General features: G+C 33.6%; 2 protein-coding genes across 4 annotated transcripts; both read left to right on the plus strand.

Annotated features, from left to right (window-relative positions):
- Positions 1 to 1,178: 1,178 nt before the first annotated feature.
- On the plus strand, positions 1,179 to 4,117 carry LOC111696689 (malonyl-CoA decarboxylase, mitochondrial; the record flags this gene model as incomplete). The annotated part of the gene is given in 7 exon segments (XM_023466388.1): positions 1,179 to 1,281; positions 1,548 to 1,636; positions 2,270 to 2,419; positions 2,562 to 2,692; positions 3,307 to 3,390; positions 3,469 to 3,537; positions 3,752 to 4,117. Coding segments are annotated over 7 exon segments (723 nt in total), but the record flags the coding sequence as incomplete, so codon positions are not given.
- LOC111696688 (rab5 GDP/GTP exchange factor) lies at positions 4,096 to 21,715 on the plus strand. Of its 3 annotated transcripts, XM_023466384.1 has the most exons (17): positions 4,096 to 4,171; positions 4,727 to 4,952; positions 5,328 to 5,432; positions 7,371 to 7,458; positions 13,469 to 13,550; positions 13,755 to 13,812; positions 14,864 to 14,929; positions 15,215 to 15,300; positions 15,737 to 15,826; positions 17,217 to 17,319; positions 17,490 to 17,633; positions 17,866 to 17,967; positions 18,299 to 18,380; positions 18,485 to 18,564; positions 18,887 to 19,023; positions 20,902 to 21,031; positions 21,251 to 21,715. In XM_023466384.1, exons 1-17 carry the CDS (start codon positions 4,122 to 4,124, stop codon positions 21,680 to 21,682), a joined length of 2,061 nt encoding a protein of 686 aa, XP_023322152.1. In that variant the 5' UTR covers positions 4,096 to 4,121; the 3' UTR covers positions 21,683 to 21,715. The 3 variants fall into 3 exon arrangements, with proteins under 3 accessions (XP_023322152.1, XP_023322153.1, XP_023322154.1); XM_023466385.1 differs by lacking the exons at positions 4,096 to 4,171; positions 4,727 to 4,952; positions 5,328 to 5,432; positions 7,371 to 7,458 and adding exons at positions 10,893 to 11,145; positions 11,371 to 11,456; XM_023466386.1 differs by lacking the exons at positions 4,096 to 4,171; positions 4,727 to 4,952; positions 5,328 to 5,432; positions 7,371 to 7,458 and adding exons at positions 10,894 to 11,145; positions 11,383 to 11,456.
- Positions 21,716 to 21,825: the final 110 nt, after the last annotated feature.

The raw sequence follows: 21,825 nt of genomic DNA on the forward strand, positions 1-21,825 counted from the left end.
ACCAACCATCCAATGGAGTTAATTGATGAGCCACTGGCTGGAATGTATCTCCTTTGTATCTTCTGACAATGGGCTAATTGTTGTAGGTATAAAGGTCCAGTTAGAGTAGGAGTGGGACGGTGCTTCCCATTCCTGCCGGCGGTCTGGGGGGTTCATAACGGGACCTCTTTCAGATTTCTTTTCTTATAGTTCTTATAAAGCTCTTCACTCATATATATTTGTTTGTATGTCCGCTTTAGCTAGCCAAACGGCTGGACTGAATTGGCTGACATTTTTTAGGGAACCCATGGTTACCCTGGGGGTAACATAGGCTAAAAAAAATTCAATATAATATTTTCTTAAATTAATTTTTTTTCAAATTCAAAATTTTTTACCACGGGCAACGCCGGGTACTTCAGCTAGTATTTTATAAAATAAAATAAATAATATATCTTTTAAAATGTTCAGGCTTATTTTTTTACATAGTAACATAGTTAGCCCAGTTATTTATGAAAAAAAAATTGGAATAAAGACAACGTATCCTTATTCTTGAAAACAAGCCATAATTTAGTTTTATGACCCCCTGTCATTTTCATGACATTTTTTAGTTTCTTGGGAACACCAAATTGAGAATTTGGTACTTTAGATTTTAAAGGGGTTTTACTTGTTAGGCAATACTTCTTACGAAAAATTCATTTATTAGAATTGGGTTGGGGAGGGTTGGATTGGCTAAGGGGGGATCATAATTTTCCAAGTTTTGGTACCTTTCACCCTAATGCCAGATTCACAATGGTACCCTAGAAAATTGGAAGATATTGTCGTTTTTCTATGTTTCTTATGATTTATGTATTTATCTATTAAAGGGACTGTATCTGAATTTCAAGTGACCTTCAATGCAAAGATGACATTTCCCTATTCACAACGGTTCCCTTGAAAACTTTATCTATCAATAATATGGAAGATATTGTCGTTTTTCTGGGTGAGGAGTCTTTCATTCTGATAATTTCTATATGTTATTTACAAGATCATTGTTTTGAGAAATAATTGAAAATAATCAGTTTACCAAATTATGAGCAACAAACATTGATATTCAAACTTAATCAGACAGATCTGTTAAGGGCACTACCGCTTTGAATCGGGCTTAGTATTTTTGGTATGAAGGACCACTTGAAATTACGCTATTAGTCCTTTTAATTTAGATATCTGGTTGCATGAGTTCTGTTTTAAAAGAGTTCAGATCTGTTAAGGGATTCAACCGGGAAATAGAACCAAGTTCTTTCCATCAGTCTGAACAAAATATAGGTAATCAAGGTGGAAGGTTTGCCCTCCACCCTCTGGGTCAGTAAAATCTATGGTTTCTCACAAATTTTCCCTAAAATACTTTAAATCTTTTAAAAATGTCATTTTAAAATTTATCATTTTATTTTAGATTCAAATTAGAAAAAAAACAGGAATTAATAATAAGTTTCTTATCCTGAAGAATGCCATTGCCTAGTATGAAACATAATGTCGATTCAATAAAACTTCAAATCATGTTTTTAATATTTATTTTCTAATACTTTTCTTAGATGAAGTTGATACAGCTATTTTTTACTCCATAACCTCCACCCAGCTTGGTCTGCAAGGGATAGAACTCGGAAACCATCTTATTAAACAGGTAACAGATGGAGTTAACATCTATTGGTAATATTTCGAACAACCATCTTATATTAAACAGGTAACAGATGGAGTTAACATCTATTGGTAATATTTCGAACAACTATCTTATATGAAACAGGTAACAGAATGGGTTGACATCTATTGGTAATATTTAGACATTTCCATTGCACACTGTACATTGTGCACTTTACATTGTACACTGTACGTACATTGTAAACTCTACATTGTACACTCTTCAATCTACATTGTACACACTACATTTAACACTGTAAATTGTACTCTGTACATTGTACACTGTGACTATATTTCTAAATAGCTATATATACAAATTCAAAAGTATAACCTTTAAAATTTACAGATTGCTGAAATTGCAATTTCTAGCATTGGGGGGATCGAATTCCTTTATCTTTGCAACTTGATAAGTTGTTGATGAAAACCTTTGTTAAGGTCTGAAAGAGTTTAGACTTTGAAATATTAAAAGTATACGACATCAGGATGCAAAGTAATGGGAATTAGAAAATTGAAATTTGTTTCGAGTGTTCACTGTTCACTGTTAAGTTCTTACATCAATTTAATGAAAATTCACCTGTATTTAGTATAAAAAAACTATAAATTGATACAACTCATTCAGGCTGTTTCTGAGCTACGACGTGAACTGCCAGGTTTGAGTAGGTTCTCCACCTTGTCCCCTATCCCAGGGTTCAAGTCCTGGTTACTCTTGGAGCTGATGAGGTACAGGAGGGGAGACACCACCACACCCCTCACCATTCAAGATAAAGAGGTTACTGATTAAAGTTTATGCCTTTTTTGATTATAAATCTTTAAAAAAAAACTCTACAAACAGTATTTCAAAAATTAGGATATATAAACTTTATAGTTAATTTGAATAAAATCAAACTCTCAGTAAAAAATTTCTCTTCTAGATTTTAGAGAACATTGACGCAACTAAACCTGCCGAAGATACTTTGTCTGAGCTTGTAAAATCAGGATCTTGGGTTGGAGATAAGAAACTAGAAAATGGACTCAACAAGGTTCTTTTAAAACTCTGTGCAAGGTAGAATAAAAGGTTTATAAAAACTTCTGTTGAATTGAACCGAAGATACAGGGTGTTCCACGAAACATGACAGTTGAAAGACTACTTCAGAAGGTCGTCGTTGATCTTTGAAATAATTTGCGGCATCCATTTGTCAATCTACTCTTACATTAATGAATTATAATTACAAAGTTAATCCCTAGTCCTGGCATTTACAAAATGTGTTATTTTCGCTCAGATTTTAATTAATTAAATCAAAAGGCATTTTGAAAAATGCCATTTTGCTGTATTAGATTTAAGAATTTTTCTTTTACAAAAAATTGACGAATTAAGGCCGAAATTTGTTTTTCCAGATCAAAGACGACTCTCAAGTCGTCTTTGATCAATTATCATGTTTTGTGGGACACTCTACAGTCTATATAATTAGAAATAAAATATGATAATGCAGTAATTGAAATTTTCTAAATGTTTTGGTAGTTTTTCACTTAGTTTAATCTCGCCCGAAAATTCTACAAATTTATTTTGCAATAAAAATATTAAAAAAATCTTAAATAGCACACTCGCCATTTGATGATTTTTAAAAATTTAGAAAGAAAAACATGATTTTATTTAAAATGAAGATTTTAATATGTTAGGTACTTGTATCTGGAAAAGCGAAGGAATAAAGCTTTAAACCCAGTAGCAAACTTTCATATAAGAAACGGTGCTACATTATACAGGTGTTAAATAATTCAAATTTGATTGTAAATCTTAACCATACACTTGGATATTGAAAGTTAAGCAATTTAATATAAAAGGATAAACTGGTTGGCAGATCCATCACCTCGGGGCATATCTCAATCTTGTGGCATCATGGTGAACTACAGGTATGGAATATTAAAAATGCTTCATATTGAATTTTCAAGAAATGCGCCATTCAAAACTTTTAAACCAATGGATTTTACAAAAAATGCGCGCTAAGATAGAATCTCAAATTATCTGTTTCAATATTTCATTTCTTAGGAATTGCCTCATTGAATTATTGTAGTTTATTTACGTTGTAGTCTTTGGTTTACATAAATGAAAGAATTTTACTTTTAGATATTATCTACCAGAGGTGGAAGACAATGCAAACAAGTATCTGACTGAGCATACGATACCAGTAGATAAACAAGTTCTCCAGCTTTTAGATATGTAATACTAAGAAGCGATGAGGAATTGAGCCAGGAATTTTGTGTCAATAATTTCAATTATAATGTTGTAAGAATGCTGTAAAGGAACCCCTTCTTGATTATAGATGGTGTTTTTCTTATCCTATACATTTAGACATTCAATTCATTTCGTTTCCCTTTTCACCTTTATGCTGCGGACTCTTGTATTTATTATTGTCGGCATTAAATGAAATAACTGTGATATTCTGAAGAATTTTTGTAAAATTATAACAGCAACGAAAAAATTGATTTCAGATAAAATGTCTGAGCCTCACAAGCTCAAGGTTGGACAATCCGACCTTCTCTGCAGGAAAAAAATTCAATCCAACATAACAACTTTTTGTCATAATAACTTCTAGTACCAATCTGAATTCATTGGTATTAACCTCCTCGTGAAAGAAAGTTAAAAGTGTATTTACTTTCCAATTTCTAAAAAAGATTTATGTTTGTTTTTTCACAACTCTCAGTTTTTTCTGGTCATAATATTGACCTTTTGTTTCTTTTTTCTCTGTATGCTTTTCGCACACGTGTTTAAACCTTAATAATAGTAGTTTTGCTGATTTTATTTTTTGTGCATTATCAAATTTAAGAAACTGGAAAGTATTATACGGCAAGGTACTTTAATTCGGCCAAAAAGTTCCCCTGGGGTGATCTACCACAAAATATGTGCGCTAGATATTTCAAGTCGTCTTTGTCGTTTATTGGATTCAAACAGACAAGCCAAATATATTTATAAAGGTCTGTTGTGAAGTACACTAATTAAGTAAAAAAATATTTAACTTATATAGAATTTTATAGGAAGCAATGAAAAATTGTATTTCTGAGCCAAAAGATAATTAAGTTTTGAATTTGATTTATTGATTAGAGCTGGATGTGGTTTCTACGGTAATCCTGAATGGAATTGGTTCTGTTCTCAATGCTGGAGAAAACAGAACTCCAACGTCCAAACCTACTCCTTCGATACATTCGGCGGACAGAGTCCAGCCGTGGACCCGAATCATCCTACTGGATCGACGAGTGGTGAGAGTAGTCACAATTATACACCTGGGCCCAGTGCTGCTAGTCAGTCCCTACCGGCTAGTCTTAATAAGGTGAACATTTAGGAAGATATTGTGTATAAAACCAACTTGGGAACCCAGCTTTTCTTGGAGACCTGAACATTTTTAACCCAAGCTGAGAACATTCCCGTGGTTCTATCTAGTAATTTATTCATAATTTGAGTCAAATTTGCCAATGGGATACACAAACAAACAGACAGACAAATAGATATTGCTATACTTTATAAAGAAAGATAAAATTTATTTACATTGTACGTATGTCACACTTTTGTGCGTCCATATTTGTGCGTTATCAATAAAGCTATCTCGCTGAAGGTTTCCAATTTAGTTCTACGTTTTTATTATTTGACATCGAGAAACAATATTTAGAAAAAAAATATCATTTTTTTATCAATATATTTTGTCCAGGAGCGTGGTTCCCCGTTCTACTCTATGCTCGGCAGATCTCCCGGAAATGACCGGAAGTTGAAACTACCATCTCCGCAACATGTGGCTGCTGGGATCACTAATAAGGTTTGTTCAATCGAGGAGGGGGGGGGGGGGTGGCTGGAACCCTGTGTACCCATAGACTGCCCCCATGGCCTAATCTATTAAGCTTACATATATAACACAAAAGACTGAGCTAGTGGGGTAAGTTAAATAGGTCTTTGTTATGCCGGGTACTGTAAAAAGCCGGGCCGCGCCATCAATGTTGAAACGGAGCCGACAAAGGGTAGGGTTGGGTCAGTAGAAGGGTCGGTTCGGTTCGAATTCAAGTTGACCCTAGTTCACCGTGATACGAGCTAGTCGAGTAAAGATCTGAAAGTATCTTCTATAGTTTTCTGTCCAATTGACAATTTGTCTATTTTATAAATTCTCAAATGCTTATAATTAGACCTAAATCTTAATTACAATTTCTTTTTAATACCAGGTTTAAGGTGGGTGAACACGCTCAAAAAAAGTTGATCTTTTTAAAATATGGTTAAAGGTTATGGGCTACCCACTAAGAAGGAGACTTTAGAGACGACTACATATACGAAATAAATAATGTCTGTTTCCTTTTATTGATGATTCCCATCAACTGTAAACTTATTTCTTTCTTTTTCAAATTATAAATTAAGACATTAAAGGGACTGTAAAGGAAAAATGAAAGGGGGTATAAGGCTGAAAGCTTATCACTTTAGCTCTTGATCGCGACCCATGAAAGTTTGATCTGATGTTCCTGTCTCGAGAAATTGATATAAAACGGTGTTAAAATTATACGAAAGTTCATATATGTAAAATTTAGAAAATCTTAAACTTAAATCACGTGACCAGAACTATCACTAATGGCAGAGCAGTATACTGGTCACGTGTCTCCGCCTGTATCACGTGACTACTTTACTGCACTGTCATTGGTTGAATTTCTGGTCAAGTAATACAGACGTATAAATAATATTATGCATTAAATCTATTAAAAATAGAAATAACAATTATTAAATTAGAATTGGAGTAAACCTAAGTTACAATTGGCTTTCTCTGGGATATCATTGTTTTCAGATTGGTTGCATATTTGCTGAATTTTATCTATTTAAACCCACTACTTTTATACAAAATTGTATATTTATTAATTTTCATGTAATTTTGACAAAGTTGTATATCAATATCTCGAGATAGGAACATCAGATATAACTTTCATGGGTCGTGATCGAGAGCTAAAGTGATTAGCTTTCAGCCTATACCCCCTTTCATTTTTCCTTTACAGTCCCTTTAATAGATTTTATTCAAGACAAAAGACTAAATTTAACCTTGGGAACGTCATAATTTTAGCGTGTCATGTCGTCTTTGTAGTCTCATACTTTTTGGGCAACCCTGTACTCCACGTCTTCCTCCTCCATGGGTTGAATAAACTTTTAACTTCATAAAACACCGGAAGCATATTTTATGCCAATTGCCGTTTTACATCTGTTCCATGTGTGCTTTTTTTTAAATTTCGCTGGATGATTAACGATAGTAGATTGATAGGCACAAAAACGTTATTGTCCAGAACGTTAAATCCACTTTTTGCTTCTTAACTACTATAGTTGAATAAACTCTAAATAAGGCAAAAACAAGGCAAAAAAAAAATCTTGTACAGATGTTTTTTCTTTATTACACAGTTGATGAAATCTCAATTTTAATAACTTCTCATTTGTTATGGGTTTTACATAAGTTATTTAATATGAGACAGCTTTTTAATCTTTTCTCAACAATTATCAAATCTGAGTAGATTTTGAGAAATGATTTGTTTGAAATGAATATACACTTGATTGGACATGACAACAAAATTTTAATATTAATATTTTATTTGATCTTCTTAAGTTCCTAATCTTAGTGTTTTTATAAAAAAAAATCTTCAAGATTATTCTTTTTTTAATTCCCAAGCTTTGTTCAAACATTATGTTATTGCCTGAATTTTTACTGATCATGACAATTTATAGGTTTGTTGTTCAGGTGAATCAGACTAAGCGTCTACACTCACAAACCCTAGACAGAGGATCTTCTAATATCAGACAAATATTCAAGAAAAATACAAAGAAAGGTCAGAAAATCATGTCGTGCTTAACTTAAAGGGAATGTTGACTTTGTTTCATGATTCTTATTTTTCTTTCTGAAAATTTATCACAAAAGAGAAAAGAGAAAATTTACAGAATTTGTTTCTTTACGTGAAAAAAGATGTCAATTTCTTAATTGAGAGTGGATGAATGATGACGGCATAATTGAATACCGGTTTTATTCTTAATTTTAAATGAAGTTTCACTCAAAATTAAATAAACAGTCTCTTTAACTATGGATAGGTCAGTAACTAATGTCGTGATTATCCTCCTGCATGAATGGTCAGTGTCCGAATTTAATGAATTTAAGTCGCGTCTCAAATCCCCGAAAACCGGTTTCAATTGAGCGCCGGCTTAAATCTTGAAAATTCGAATACAATTTTAAGTGGAACCAACCATATTTGAGCCGCGGATTAAGTTTAGACTGCGGTTCAAATTCTTTAAATTCGGCCTCAGAGACATCAGTTAAGCACAAAAAAGGAAATTAAAAACTGTTAAAGATTATGGTTAGTAATGGCAGTAACTTACATAAGGAAAAACAATTAGCAGAAAGCAATGCTTTTTACCAGATGTCAAGATTAAAACAAGAAAATGTCAAGAATATCATCGAGAAGGCTAAAGCCACAGGAAGGTCATAATTACTTTATTAAAGCAAATAAAAGCCAGTAATTAAAGTATAGATTATTAAAAGAAAAGCATAGAGAAAGGCAATTTCCATATGTCAAAATATACTGAAAGAAAGGCTATCAAATAATGTTTAAGAAAGCTAATTAACTCATATTAAACTTATATAAGAAAGGAAGTAAAAGCTTGTCCAGTTGAACACTAGGAAAGGTTATCATTTCAATAAAGAAAAGTGTCCGAATTCAATGAATTTAAGCCGCGTCTCAAATCCGCCAAAACCCGTTTTAATTGAGCGAACAAAAGAACTTTTAATGTAGGTTTTATTAATTTTTTGGGGTGTTGTTTTTGGCTGGGTTTTAAGACTGCAAAGAAAGGTTTGTCCAAATTAACACAAAGAAAGGTCATTAACTTATGGAAAAAAGAAAACAAAGCAGTTTTGTATTTCTACAGCTGACTGATGGATTATTGTTTTTGCAAGGTTTTACAACCTTTTTTTACAATATAAAGTCCTAGGAAGTATACCTAATTAGAATGTATTTATCTAATAAACACTGATTAGATTGCATTTATTTAACATACGTTGTTGTTAACGATATGCAAATGTAGTACTTAATTTCTCATCAAAACATTTGTGACACACTCGAAATTTTCTTTGTTTTGAATAACAGGTAAAATTGTGTTCAGAAAAAATTAGCCTGGTGGGAAAGAAACAAGTCGGATACAGAAATTTTTTTCTCCATATTTCTTATCATATTTATTTGTAATTTCAAGTGACCCTCCATGCAAAGATGACATTGCTCTATTCTCAACGGTACTCTTGAAAACTTTATCTGATGAATAATATGGAAGATATTGTCGTTTTTCTAGGTCTTTTATTCTGATAATTCATAATAAGGTTTTCCTGTAATAGTAACTTTATCAAAGCGGGTATTGTTAAGAATTGGGCATTGCTATCTTTGCATAGAGGGTCACTTGAACTTACGCTTTCAGTCCCTTAAAGCATGGACGGATACAAGAATTTATTAGGGATGAGCGAAAGTTTGATTGCGCGTAGAGTGCGAAAAAATTTTTCCTGCTCACACCTAAAAATTTCTTGCTCACCCATTGGGAAGAGAAAATCTTAACTTGTTCAAAATTTAACAGTTTTTTTGTGACACCTTCTTCCGAAATTTAATGAATTAAATTTAATTAAATCCGCTAAAAACCAGTTTCAATTGAGCGCCGGCTTAAATCTTGAAACATTTAATATAATTTTAAGTGGAACCAACCATATTTGAGCCGCGTCTCTAATTTAACCCGTGGCTTAAATTCTTCAAATTCGGCCTCTGTAGACTTAAAATCATATTATATCTCATTGTTTAAAGCCATAGCGCACAATACTGAATTAAGCACGAAATTCAAGCTAAACATAAAACATTTAAATAATCTTTAGTCTTTTATTTTTAACAAAATATATTGAACTATTTAGATTTTGAAATTTCAGAATTTTCTTGCTATTTTCAGTAGCTTCACCCTCAGGGTTGAGCAATTTTCCAGGGGTGAGCGGCCGCTCCATCGCTTTACCCTGTATCCGCCCCTGCCTTTAGATTTCCTAACCAACTGCTTTGGGGAACAAAAACAACATTTACGCACTAGACATTACACAGATGTTTTATTATGTTTAAGGGTTCAGGTGATAGTTGCATCAGAACTAGCGGGATACAAACAGTGCTCAATTTTTAACAGTCAAAGTTTTTATTGTTTTGACAGCCATCCATCTTTTTTTTCCTTTTTTCTTCTGTTTTTTACACTCGTGTATCACATCATTTTGGATTTTTGCTTATCTTATTTGAAAAAAAAAAACAATTATTTAAAGCTAATACAAAAAACTGCATTACGAAAATTCATCATTCTGTTTATATTTGGCGTTGAAATCTTGAAGATATTCTAGTAAGATATATGCCAGGCCCGTAGTTAGGGGGGGGGTGGCACGTGCCCCCCTTTCACCCCCGAAGATTGGGGGCACAGGGGACACACTTTCTAAGACAAAAATGAAGAAAATGAAAAAAAATGAAAAGAAGTAAGGAAAAAATTGGCCTAAAATTAAATTTTTTGTTACCAACATTATGTGGAAAGGATCTTTTTTTCTTCAAATTAAAGAAAAATTGAGTGCTTCCTGAAATAATTATTTGGGAATTTTTATTTCTATCCTGTCTTGTGAAGTGTTGTGCCCCCCCTAGAAATTCCTAGCTACGGGCCTGAATTTCTGCTCTGTGTATAGTGTCTTGTTTCATAGTCTGAATATCTTGCAAAATTTTAATCTCGAGTCTAGATATGTCAATAACTTTTTGTAAAAAGTAACAAATTACATTTAGTGAACTGTTTTTTAGAAAATAAAATGACAAAAAGTTGTGAGAGAAGAAAATCTTATTGCCAGCAAATTTTCGAAATTAGGCAGCAAACAAAAAAAGATAAAAATTATTGCTGGCGATTAAAGTTTATTTTGAGAGTTAGATAAAATAAACAATTCACAATCAATCTTCAATTAAGAAATTAAATTTTCATGGTCTTTGAATTTTTTTCTTCGAAATTAATTTCAGTTTTAAAAATTTTGCTGATTTAGTGATGTTGTAACTGAATCCTTTCTAGCAAATATTGAATATCTTGATTACGATCTAGGAAATAATGCAAATACATTTCAAAAAATTATTTAACAGGGGTTAAAAAAAAAATTGGAAGAATTGTGGCGGAGAGGGGGGGGGTGAATAGTTGTACTTGCTTGTTTTGAGATTTTTTTGAAAATCTATGAATCCCCTTTTCGTAATACAAACTATTGAAAATAATTTGCCGCTTCGCGCAATCATATTTTAGCACAGTGGGGAAAAATTATCTTATATTGTACCCCTTAAATTGTACACATCTTTTGTTATCATTCTTACACTCCCTGTCTGCTGAATAATTAATAAAGAATGAAAACAAATAACTATTACACCAGCTGTTTTAATTGCTAAGTAACAAATACGCATTTTACGATTAGAAGAAGTATTTGATGACGTCATTTGGTTTTACAGGAACTTAAAAAGCATTCTGGAGAAAATTTCGATTTTTAGAAAATACTGTTTTTTTTCGGTTGAAATTATATATATTGGAACAAAAATTGAATGCCCAGACTAAGTTAGCATTTTTTTCTGTACGGATCTAATTAGTTTTCAAATAATTGAACAAATCCTTGATTAAATTTGTTAGAAATTAGCAAAAAAAATTTCTCCCTTTCGCTTTTACAGGAATGCTTAAAGGATTATGGTCAGGTTGATGAAAGGGGAGAATATTCAAGATTTTAATGAGAACTTGGATAGTGAAAAACCAGCTCTTAAACTTATAAGTAATTTTATTAACCAGTGTTTCGGATCCGTATCATTTTGATGCGGATCCGGATCCGCATCCGTGATGATGGATCCGGATCCTGACTGATACGGATCCGGATCCGGATCCGAGGTAACTTTTGATTCTGTGAATACTTTATATATTTGAAATTTGCGCCATGTGAGCATTTGCCGCTGAGTAATCCTAAAGTTAAAAATGTCGTCATAACTATTATATAAATGTAAACATTAAATTATTAAAGATAATTTTGAAAAATTTTCGTCATGTAAATAATACATTTACGAACCATTTTGATTTATTTATTCCATGGTTTTGGTTAATTTTTGGCGCTACCCGGATCCATATCAACGTTTCCTGATACGGATCCGGATCCGACCGGATCCGGATCCGAAACGCTGTTATTAACTATCAAAATTTACATATAATATGTATACAGTGTTCATTGTTAAAGTGACTGAAAGCCGTAATTTCAAGTGACATTCCTCTAATTAAAAGTGGTATATCGATTCACAAAGGTACCATTCAAAACTATCTTAGTTCCTCTTGAAACATCAATTTCTTTGGACGTCACTTGCATTATGCTTATAGAAACATTAATTGAAAAGGATAATTTTTTAATAAGAAAAATGAAGATATCTCATGTATCCTTGATCAGACAATTTGATAACGATTTGAATCAGAAATGCCACATCTTTGATGGGGAGTCATTTGAAATTACGTCTACAGTGCTTTTAATGTTCAACGTTCATATTTTTTCAAGCTATGGTTTAAGGGGTGAATACTGAATAGGATAAGTTTAAATTATGTAATAAGTAATCTCAAGGAGATATTGAATAGAAGGAGGGGGCGACAGGGTTTCCGAACACTTTGCTGTGACGTGTTTGGTCTGCTGAAGAACTAGTTTTTGCGTAACAACAATAATAAAGATTGTAAACAATAACACAAATGATAAACAGACATCTGGCATCTCTGGCGTATTTGATGAGGGGTCACGGGGGGCGGATATAACCATGAATGATTGAAAATGTCGCTGTATCAAGGTCCTTTTCGTATAAAACTAAAATCCTTAACTTTTTCAATCTTTTTTAACAAGATAATACTACTTTCACAGTTTACTAACTCATGTTTGTTTACATTAAATCGGCCGCCTTTATTATTGTTGTTATGCAAAAACTAGTTCTTTAGCAGTCCAAAAACGTCACAGCAAAGTGTACGGAAGCCCTATCGCCCCCTCCTTCTATTCAATATCTCCTTGAGTAAAATGATTTGGTTTTATTATTTGGCTTGTTTAATTAAGGTAAAGGGCTTGTTACAGTTAGTTGCGTATTAATCAAATAACAGCAAGCAATTTAGGGTTGCCAGAATGATAATCCGATATTTTTATATTAATTAAAAATTAGGGTTTTTTGGACCAGTCTGGTTTGGTAGAAAAATTTTGAATCGCTCCGTAATTCACTTTAAGGAATTTCGTTGAATAAGAACAGTAAATCTAGACTAGAATGATTTACCTTAAGTGTTTTGTGTTAAAAAGTAAATCCTTTGAGAAAGAACTAATTTGTATCGTATGTTGTCGTCTAATGGATTAAGTTAGTTTTTTTTAATATCTTACTAGGCTCATGGCCATTGACTAATAAGAAGCCACAAATTTCATGCTTTTGGTCAAAGAGTAATCGCGAAAATATGATTCTGTTGTTTTAAATGGATTAAGAACTTATTAACTTTTAAATATTTCAAAGGTTTCCTTGATTTACAGCTGGTTCAGGAGTTTTAGTTTAGCTCTATCTCATCTAAAAGTTCTGACCTATGTTTGATATATTATGTTTAGATGAGAAGCAGGACCGAGGTTAGACAATGTCTCCTGAAGTAAAGACTTCTTTTTTATATATTTTGTTTAGATGACATCTTCTGAAGTAACGACTTTTTTCATATATTATGTTTAGATGAGAAGTAAGACAGGGTTGAGACAATTTCTCCTGAAGTTTCTACCTATGTATGAAATATTATGTTTAGATGAGAAGCAGGACAGGGTTGAGACAATGTCTCCTGAAGCAAGAGCAATCAGTAAAGAATTTGGAGAATACCTTAACATTAGGTAAATAAATATAACTAAGCCCTTTAATGGACTTAATTCTTTCTTTTAATGTTTTTTTTAACTTTTTATCTTATTTTCTTATTTCCCATCTTTTCTAATCTTTTGTGTTGACTAATTGATTAAAGTTTATTTACTTTCATTTTTGATTTTTCGAATTTTTTTCACAACTTCAGATTATTAAAATGTTTATTTTATATGATTTAGAACAAGGAAAACTGGAATGACAGATCTATCCAGGAATATTCAGAATTTTGTGGACAAGGTATTGAAAAACATATAAACCATGAACTGGATATTAAACTACATTAACCCATGAACTAGATATTAAACTACATATAACCCATGAACTAGATATTAAACTACATAAAACCCATGAACTAGATATTAAACTACATAAAACCCATGAAACTGTAGAGTTGGAAGACAACTTCTGTTGAGCTCAACTTATGATTTTAAATAGTCGAATAAACAATGATCACATAAAACACAGCAATTGTGTTCTGTGTACTCTAGTATACACAGTCACATACATTTTTTCATAACGAGTTGATTTTAAAGCTCCTGGTATAACTGTTTGTAACAGTATCAAGAACTCGTAAGTTTGCTTCAATTTTGTATTCCTATTCCACAGATATATGGGGTTCACCGTACACAAATCGGATTTTTCTGAATGATGTAACTAAAAATGGATTACTTGTTTCTTTTTATTTTTTATTCTTTTCCTCCCTATTCATGTTATTTTCGAGGCAGAAGTTAGTTTTCACCTGCCCCTACCCCGGCCCCTCCTTAACTTCAAGTAAGTTGAGTTAGTTTTCACCTGCCCCCACCCCGGCCCCTCCTAAACTTCATGCAAGTTGAGTTAGTTTTCACCTGCCCCCACCCCGGCCCCTCCTAAACTTCAAGTTGAGTTAGTTTTCACCTGCCCCCACCCCGGCCACTCCTAAACTTCATGCAAGTTGAGTTAGTTTTCACCTGCCCCCACCCCGGCCCCTCCTTAACTTCAAGTTGAGTTAGTTTTCACCTGCCCCCACCCCGGCCCCTCCTAAACTTAAAGTTCAAAGGTTTTAAAACTTCTTGAGGAATTCTCCAAAAAAAAACAAATTTTATCCCAAAATCTGAAGAAGAAGAAACCGAATTGCCAGGATTGTAATATTTTTCAGCATTTTTTTACCCGTGCCATGTTTCCTATTCATTTCAGGTTTTACATTTTTCTTTCAGCAATTTTTTTTGACGGGGCCGGGCCCGGGGTGGGGAAATATGGTAAAAGAACATTTCTGTCAAACATTTTGTGAAATTTAATTTTTGCAATTTAGATAAATAAGAGAATGGAAACTCATCCAATAGAGGAAGTAGCCGCCATGTTTCAAACATTTTATCAGGTCAATTTTTTACACTTTTCTGAAATAGTTTTTGTTCTGGAATTGATTTACATAAGGTTTTATTCATTCATAAGTTACGAGCTCTACTTTGAGCCAATAGAAGTAAACAATTATGTATTGGTTATGTACCGTTATTGATTTATTGAAAATTAAGTAAACTAATTATAACAATTCCTTTATAAAAAGCTGGTTTTCTGGTCACAAACTTATTTTTATTGTATCCCGCTAATCCTGAAGCTTATTTATGCCGAGTGCAAGCTTTTTACAAAGATTTTTTTCGCACAGGCATTGACGAAGAGGTTGGAGACCCATGAGAACTTTCAGGGACTATCTCAGGATGAAATACAGACGATTTCAGATTATACAGAAAGGTGACATTTCTTTTATTCAACCATGTTTTTCTTTTGTTTCCTATTTTCCTATTTGAAAGAAAAAAATTACATTTTCTTGGGTTTTTATTATTATGGAAAACCACACGATCTGGATTTTCTTAACTTTGAACTTGTCCTTCATCTCATAGAAAAACTTGATTTAGAAGTATAATAAAAAAGTGTATTGGAAAATTATAGTAGCGTCGGATATAAAATCTTCATCTGAACAGCGTACTCAAAGAACTGTACTGTACTAAACTGAACTGTACTGTACTGTATTGAACTGAACTTTACTTTACTGTACTGTTCTGTACTGTACTGCACTGTACTGTACTGTACTGTACTGTACTGTACTGTACTGTACTGTACTAAACTGTACTGTACTGTACTGTAATGTACTGTACTGTACTGTACTGTACTGTACCGTACTGTTTAGGTACGTGATGGTGTGCCTGTACAAGCTTCTCTTTTCCCCTGCCTCTACTGGTGACGAGGAGAAGGATCTAGAAATTCAATCAAAAATCAGGTCAACAATCATTTTTTTTTTCAAAATGTTTTGAATTTTTTTTATCGAAAGGATAACATTTTTGCAGGGGTCCATATAATTCCAAAAATAGCTGATTTTCTCGATCCCAAAATAATTTTTTGTCCCCAACTTTTAAAAAAAATCCTCNATTTAAAAAACATTTGCCCCCAATTGGGAAAAAAATGCCCTCAAATTAAAAAAACATTTTCAAATTCCACTAACACATTTGCCCCCATTTGCCCCCAATTAAAATGAAATTTTAAATTCCACTAACACATTTGCCCCCAATTATAAAAAAATGCCCCCAATTAAAAAACATTTTCAAATTCCACTAACACATTTGCCCCCAATTTAAAAAAAAGAATGACCCCAACTAAGTAAAAATGCCCCCACTTTTTTTTTGAATTATCTAAAAAAAAAATTCCCCCATTTAAAAAATTTGCCCCCAATTTCTTTCAAATTTTCAATCCCAAATGGGATTGTAAAAGGAATTATATGGACCCCTGCATTTTAGGGAAGATTGGCGATTAACTGCCTTAAAACTATTAAATATATATTATTCTTTAAACTAAATGTATGCATTTTATGCGTAAATGATTGATGGACTAGTGAAAGTGCAGGGTGGCCAAAATGTACGGATTGTACGGATTGATTTTTTTTAACCCTAAAATCGTACGGATTGCACGGATTGTACGGATTTGTTTTCAAATTGTACGGATTGTACGGATTTTATCCTGGAAAATACACCGTTTTTTTAAAATTTTCACAAATTTCAGCAAATTTTTTATGAAAATAAAAAAAAAATCCTCGTCAAAATGAAGTTAGTTTAACTTATTTTCTGCATTCTAAATAATATTAGATAATTGTACGGATTGTTTTTCGAAAATTGTACGGATTGTACGGATTTCTTCTGAAAATGTACGGATTTTTGTACGGATGGGTTCAAAAAAGTTTTGGCCACCCTGAAAGTGGTTAAAACCAATTGGTAGTGTAATATTTCTTGATATTAAGACAAATTAATCTTCAAAAGAAAATAATAGATGAGTGTTCTGTGCCTAATTAAATTTTGACATGTGCAATGTGACAAAATATTTATTTAATGGGACTGTATGCGTTATTTCAAGTGACATTCCATTTTAAAAGTGAGGTGCTCGATTCATAGAAATCGTCGTTTTTTTAGCATGAAAACGTTCAATTCTGATAAATCCTGAAGCAGAATTGCGCAAGGCAACTTTTGTGGAGAATCCACAATTGAAAATGATCAGTTTTCAGATGAATAAACTTGGATATCTACTCTTGATCGGACATGACACTCTACATATGGAAGGTTTTTGAAATCACATTCACAAGCTAATAATTGCAATATTTTTCTATAAATAAATAATTTTAGATCTCTGAACTGGGTGACAGGGGCTCATTTAGAGTGTCCTTTTGAGGACACAGATCCAGGAATACGGGATCTTATATTTACAGCTATAAATCATGTACTAGAGGTGAATTGTATACATAAACAATGAGTTGGGGGGTATTGTGTAAAGATTTTTAGTTGGTTGGTTGATTGATTGATTGATTGATTGATTGATTGATTGATTGATTTGATTGATTGATTGATTGATTTAAGTTGTGTGCTTAATTGACGATTAATTAATGGTAATAAATCAAGGTTGACGGCATGAAGGCTCCCCAAGATAAACTTCGTTGTATTGTTGCGTGTGCAAAGACGATATTTGAAATCCTTGGAACTGACGGGAAGGGTCCGGCCAGCGCCGACGATTTTCTTCCTGCCCTCATCTATATTCTTCTCAAGGTAAAATCAATTATGAATTTTTTCATGGAACTTTTTTTTAAAGGAACTAATAACTAGTCACAAACTCTGTTTTTTATGCTTTTACAACCTGATTATCAGGCTGCAAAGGTTTCTGGAAACAGAATCAGAGCTTGATACGAGTACCCTGATCCTGTTTTTGGTAAAAAAAACATTGAGTTTCATTGAAAACTAAATTTAATCGGTTTGAGTTCCTTACAGAATCTGTTTCTAGGCTAACCCGCCTCGTGTGACCTCAAACATCAACTATATCACGAGGTTTAGCAACGAGTCCAGGCTCATGTCAGGGGAGGAGGGATACTACTTTACTAATCTGGTAATAATTTATGTTTTTTAATGTCGTCCTTAAGGGACTGTTGGCGTAATTTCAAGTGATATTCAATTTTAACAGTTGTATGTCCGATTTACAACGGTACTCTAAGCTACAATTAGGAAAAATCCTCGTTTTTCTACGTGGAAAAGTGTTAAATTCCAATCAAAGCCTTTCTTTTTTTGCTGTTTCAGAAAGCTGCAACTGACGTTAAAAATGGAAACCACAGTTGGAAAATATCAATTTTCACATGGAAAACAGAAATATCTTTATCGTGTTTGCTAAGGACTGTTTAACGGACCGAAAAATACGAGTCGTATTTAACTTATTTTTTTAGTGTTGCGCCATATCATTTATTGAGAACTTAGAAGCAGAAAGCTTGAATCTTCCTGTACACGAGTTCAAGCAGTACATGTCAGGTATGCTACATGAGTTCATACAGTACACATCAGGTGTATTATACATGAGTTCAAACAGTACATGTCGGGAATTATTTGATTGATTGATTGATTGACTGATTTAGGTGAATCTATTCCTCCCGGCTCCTGGCAGACTAATTTGATTATGTGTGAAGGAATTCAAGCTATGACGCAAAACCTGAAGGTCAGTTTATTTATTTTGATATTTCTTTTTAATCTGGTTAGATGGCTTAAAAAAAAAATACGACAAAATATCTTTCTCAGTATATTTGATAATAGATTTTAATTTAAAGGAATTGATCATACTTGTTCTGCAGTTAAAGGGGTAAACTTCAATCGAAGTGGTCCAGGAAACATATATGTTTATTTATTTATTTTGACGAGACTGAAGCCCCGAGAACCTCACCCATCAGGCTGACTCATTCTGCATAATATTGCACACAATTAGGGTCAGGCTGTTAGCAAAGCATCTTACTTGCGCGAGTTTATATTCCCTTTTATTCCAGACACTAACTGAGCTGACCGAACTCCAGGAGAATATCCTAGCAGACGCAAACACTCTACAGAAGGAGATGAAGGAGTGGGAGCACAGTCTCAGGGTGGAGGTGGAGTCAGTTCTAGCTAGAACCCAGTATTCAATCAGGTAGGAGGAATAAGAAGAATCAGTTTTAACTAGAACCCAGAATTATGTCCAATAGGAGGAGTCTGTTCTAGCTAGAACCCATTATTCTATCAGGTAGGCTGAATCAGTTCTAGCTGGAATCCAGTATTCTGTCAGGTAGGAGGAGTCAGTTCTAGCCGGAACCCACTGTTCTGCCAGGTAGGAGGAATCAGTTCTAGCTAGAACCCAGTATTCTATCAGGTAGGAGGAGTCAGTTTTAGCTAGAACCCGGTACTATGTTTTGTAGGAGTAGGAGGAGCTAGAACCCAGTGTTCTATTAGGTAGGAGGAGCCAGTTTCTAGCTGGAACCCAGTATTCTATCAGGTAGGCTGAATCAGTTCTATCTGAAACCCAGTATTCTATAAGGAAGAAGGAATCAGTTCTAGCTAGAACCCAGTATTCTATCAGGTAGGAGGAGTCAGTTCTAGCTAGAACCCAGTACTATGTTATGTATGAGTAGGAGGAGCTAGAACCCAGTGTTCTATCAGGTAGGAGGAGACAGTTTCTAGCTAGAACCCAGTATTAGATAAGATAAGATAAGATAAAGTTTATTGCTAAAATAAATGTATCTGTATACAGATAGAGTTTACAATCACAAAATTGATGATTATATTAACAGTACAAGTATAAAGCAATTAGGTGGAAAATAGCTATTGGCTGTTTTGATTATTTTTTCCACCTAATTTTAGTAATAATAACAAAATATTTCAATTAAATAGATTTAAGGAGAACGATTAGAGATCAGGGTGCAAATTTATAATATGCAAAATAGTTTATACACTAATTCGAATAACTAGAGTTTAAAATAATTTTCTGACATGTACACAACAAATAATAATAGTATTCTATCAAGTATGAGGAGTAGTAGGGCGGCCCTGTAAAAATTGTTTAGCGGTGCTCTTTTTCTTCAGAATTGATGTATAGAAAACTAAGAAAAGTCCAAAATATTTTCTTTTTTGACCATTATTTCTTGCGCTGCTAGAAATAAATGTGATTTGGCCATTTTTGGACTTTTTTAAAATTTCTGATTTAACATTTTTGCCAAAAAGTCAGTTTTTAACTATGCACAATGTTTTATACCATTTTATAAATCCCAAATACTATTATAAAAGATAAATTAATTAAAAATTACATTGCTTGAAAATTAGTCAATTTGTTAGCAAATTTAGTTGCAATTTTTTTGATTTTTATGCAAGCACTTACATCTTAAGACCAACACCTTAGCAACTGAAAAAAAATTGTTATTTTCATTTTTTCAGTTTTCTGTGTTGTGTTATGTTTCTAAAATATGTTTATTTAATCATATATCTCCCGGGTTCACAGTTCGGAAAAAGGCTGTGTAGAGTTGCTCATGACTCAATCTACAGGGGACTAGCAAAACATAGGAATTAAATAGCAAACAAGAACTTCATCTTCTGCTTTTCTCAGCTGAAAGAAGGAACACAGAAGTATAACCCCTTGATAGGTATACAAGCCATTCACAATGATATCAGTTTTTTACTCCGCCGGCTGTAAGGACTGGACTACTGTGGAAGATTCCACCTAATGGGGCTTTAAGGCTTTCAACTTCCCTTTTTTGCAAAAACTGTGCATGGTTTTCCTTTATTCCGCTTAAGTGGGAAAGACTTTAAAAGTAAGAAAGCAGGGATCTTTTATTGTTAGGTAGGAGGAGTCGGTTCTAGCTAAAACCCAGTATCTTATCAGGTAGGATTATGAGGAATCAGTTCTTCCCAGAATTCTATCAAGTCTGTTCTTGGTAACTCAACATACAACCAAATTTGGACTTTTTGATATTTTTTTTCATTAAAAAAGTACACAGAATCCCTGTTAAAATTATATTTTTGAATATTTATTTTCTAGGAATCCTAAAACCTTGGTTTCTGTCGATAGTGAGGTATCAGAGGAACTTGCTCTGCCTCCCCCTCTTCTTCCTCTTCCTTTTTCTCATCATGATCTTCCCCCTCCTCTTCTTCCTCGAGTAGTTCAACAGGTTATTTTATTTAACAATCATCATTTCAGAAATTACCTTACGTTGATTCCCTCTTTTTTTCTACTGTCATGGGATGTCCCTTAATTGTCCCTTGAGATAATTAAGTGATATAGAGCACCGTTGTACGACGTTTGATTGGCCAAATGGGTCTTGGAAAACATTGATTAAGTAATTTTATGCGTTTAAAGCAATTTTTTAAAGATTTAACTTTTTTTTCAGAAATCAGATCTTGATGTTGGAAATTCCGCAAGTAGGTCAACTTTTGATCTCGACCTGGATCCGTTTGGTGAAAAAATTCCCGGTGTTCCACAAGGTCGAAGCTTAATGGACGAAACACCGACAGAGTCTCTTCCATGTCCCCTACTCCCTGTCTCCGAGGGTACCCGGAGCACTGAACCTCGACCACCCTCTCTCTCCAGCTATATTGGGTTCTCAGCACAAGCATTTAATATTCCCAGCATCTCCTGCAGTACTGCTGAGACAGACGTGTTCCAGGGTACCTCCCCACTCCACTCCCCAGCAATTTCCCCCCTTCCTCCCCCCTCAACATGTTCCAGCTTTACACCTTCCAGCTCAGAGTCCCCTGTCACTCCAACCTCTGGTTCACCTCTCCCTTTCTCAGAGTCCCCTCTTCAATCCCCTTTCCAATAAATCCAACCCACCTCAGTTCCTATATCCCCTTGGNCATCCAAATTGCAAAGCGGAAAATACATAAAACCTTCAATATTTTTAACCATATTTTCTATATAGAATTCTAATAAAATTTTACTCCATGAGGGGGGAATAGCAAGCCG

This window comes from Eurytemora carolleeae, unplaced genomic scaffold (assembly GCF_000591075.1).
Source record: "Eurytemora carolleeae unplaced genomic scaffold, Eaff_2.0 scaffold225, whole genome shotgun sequence".
Lineage (NCBI taxonomy): Eukaryota > Metazoa > Arthropoda > Copepoda > Calanoida > Temoridae > Eurytemora > Eurytemora carolleeae.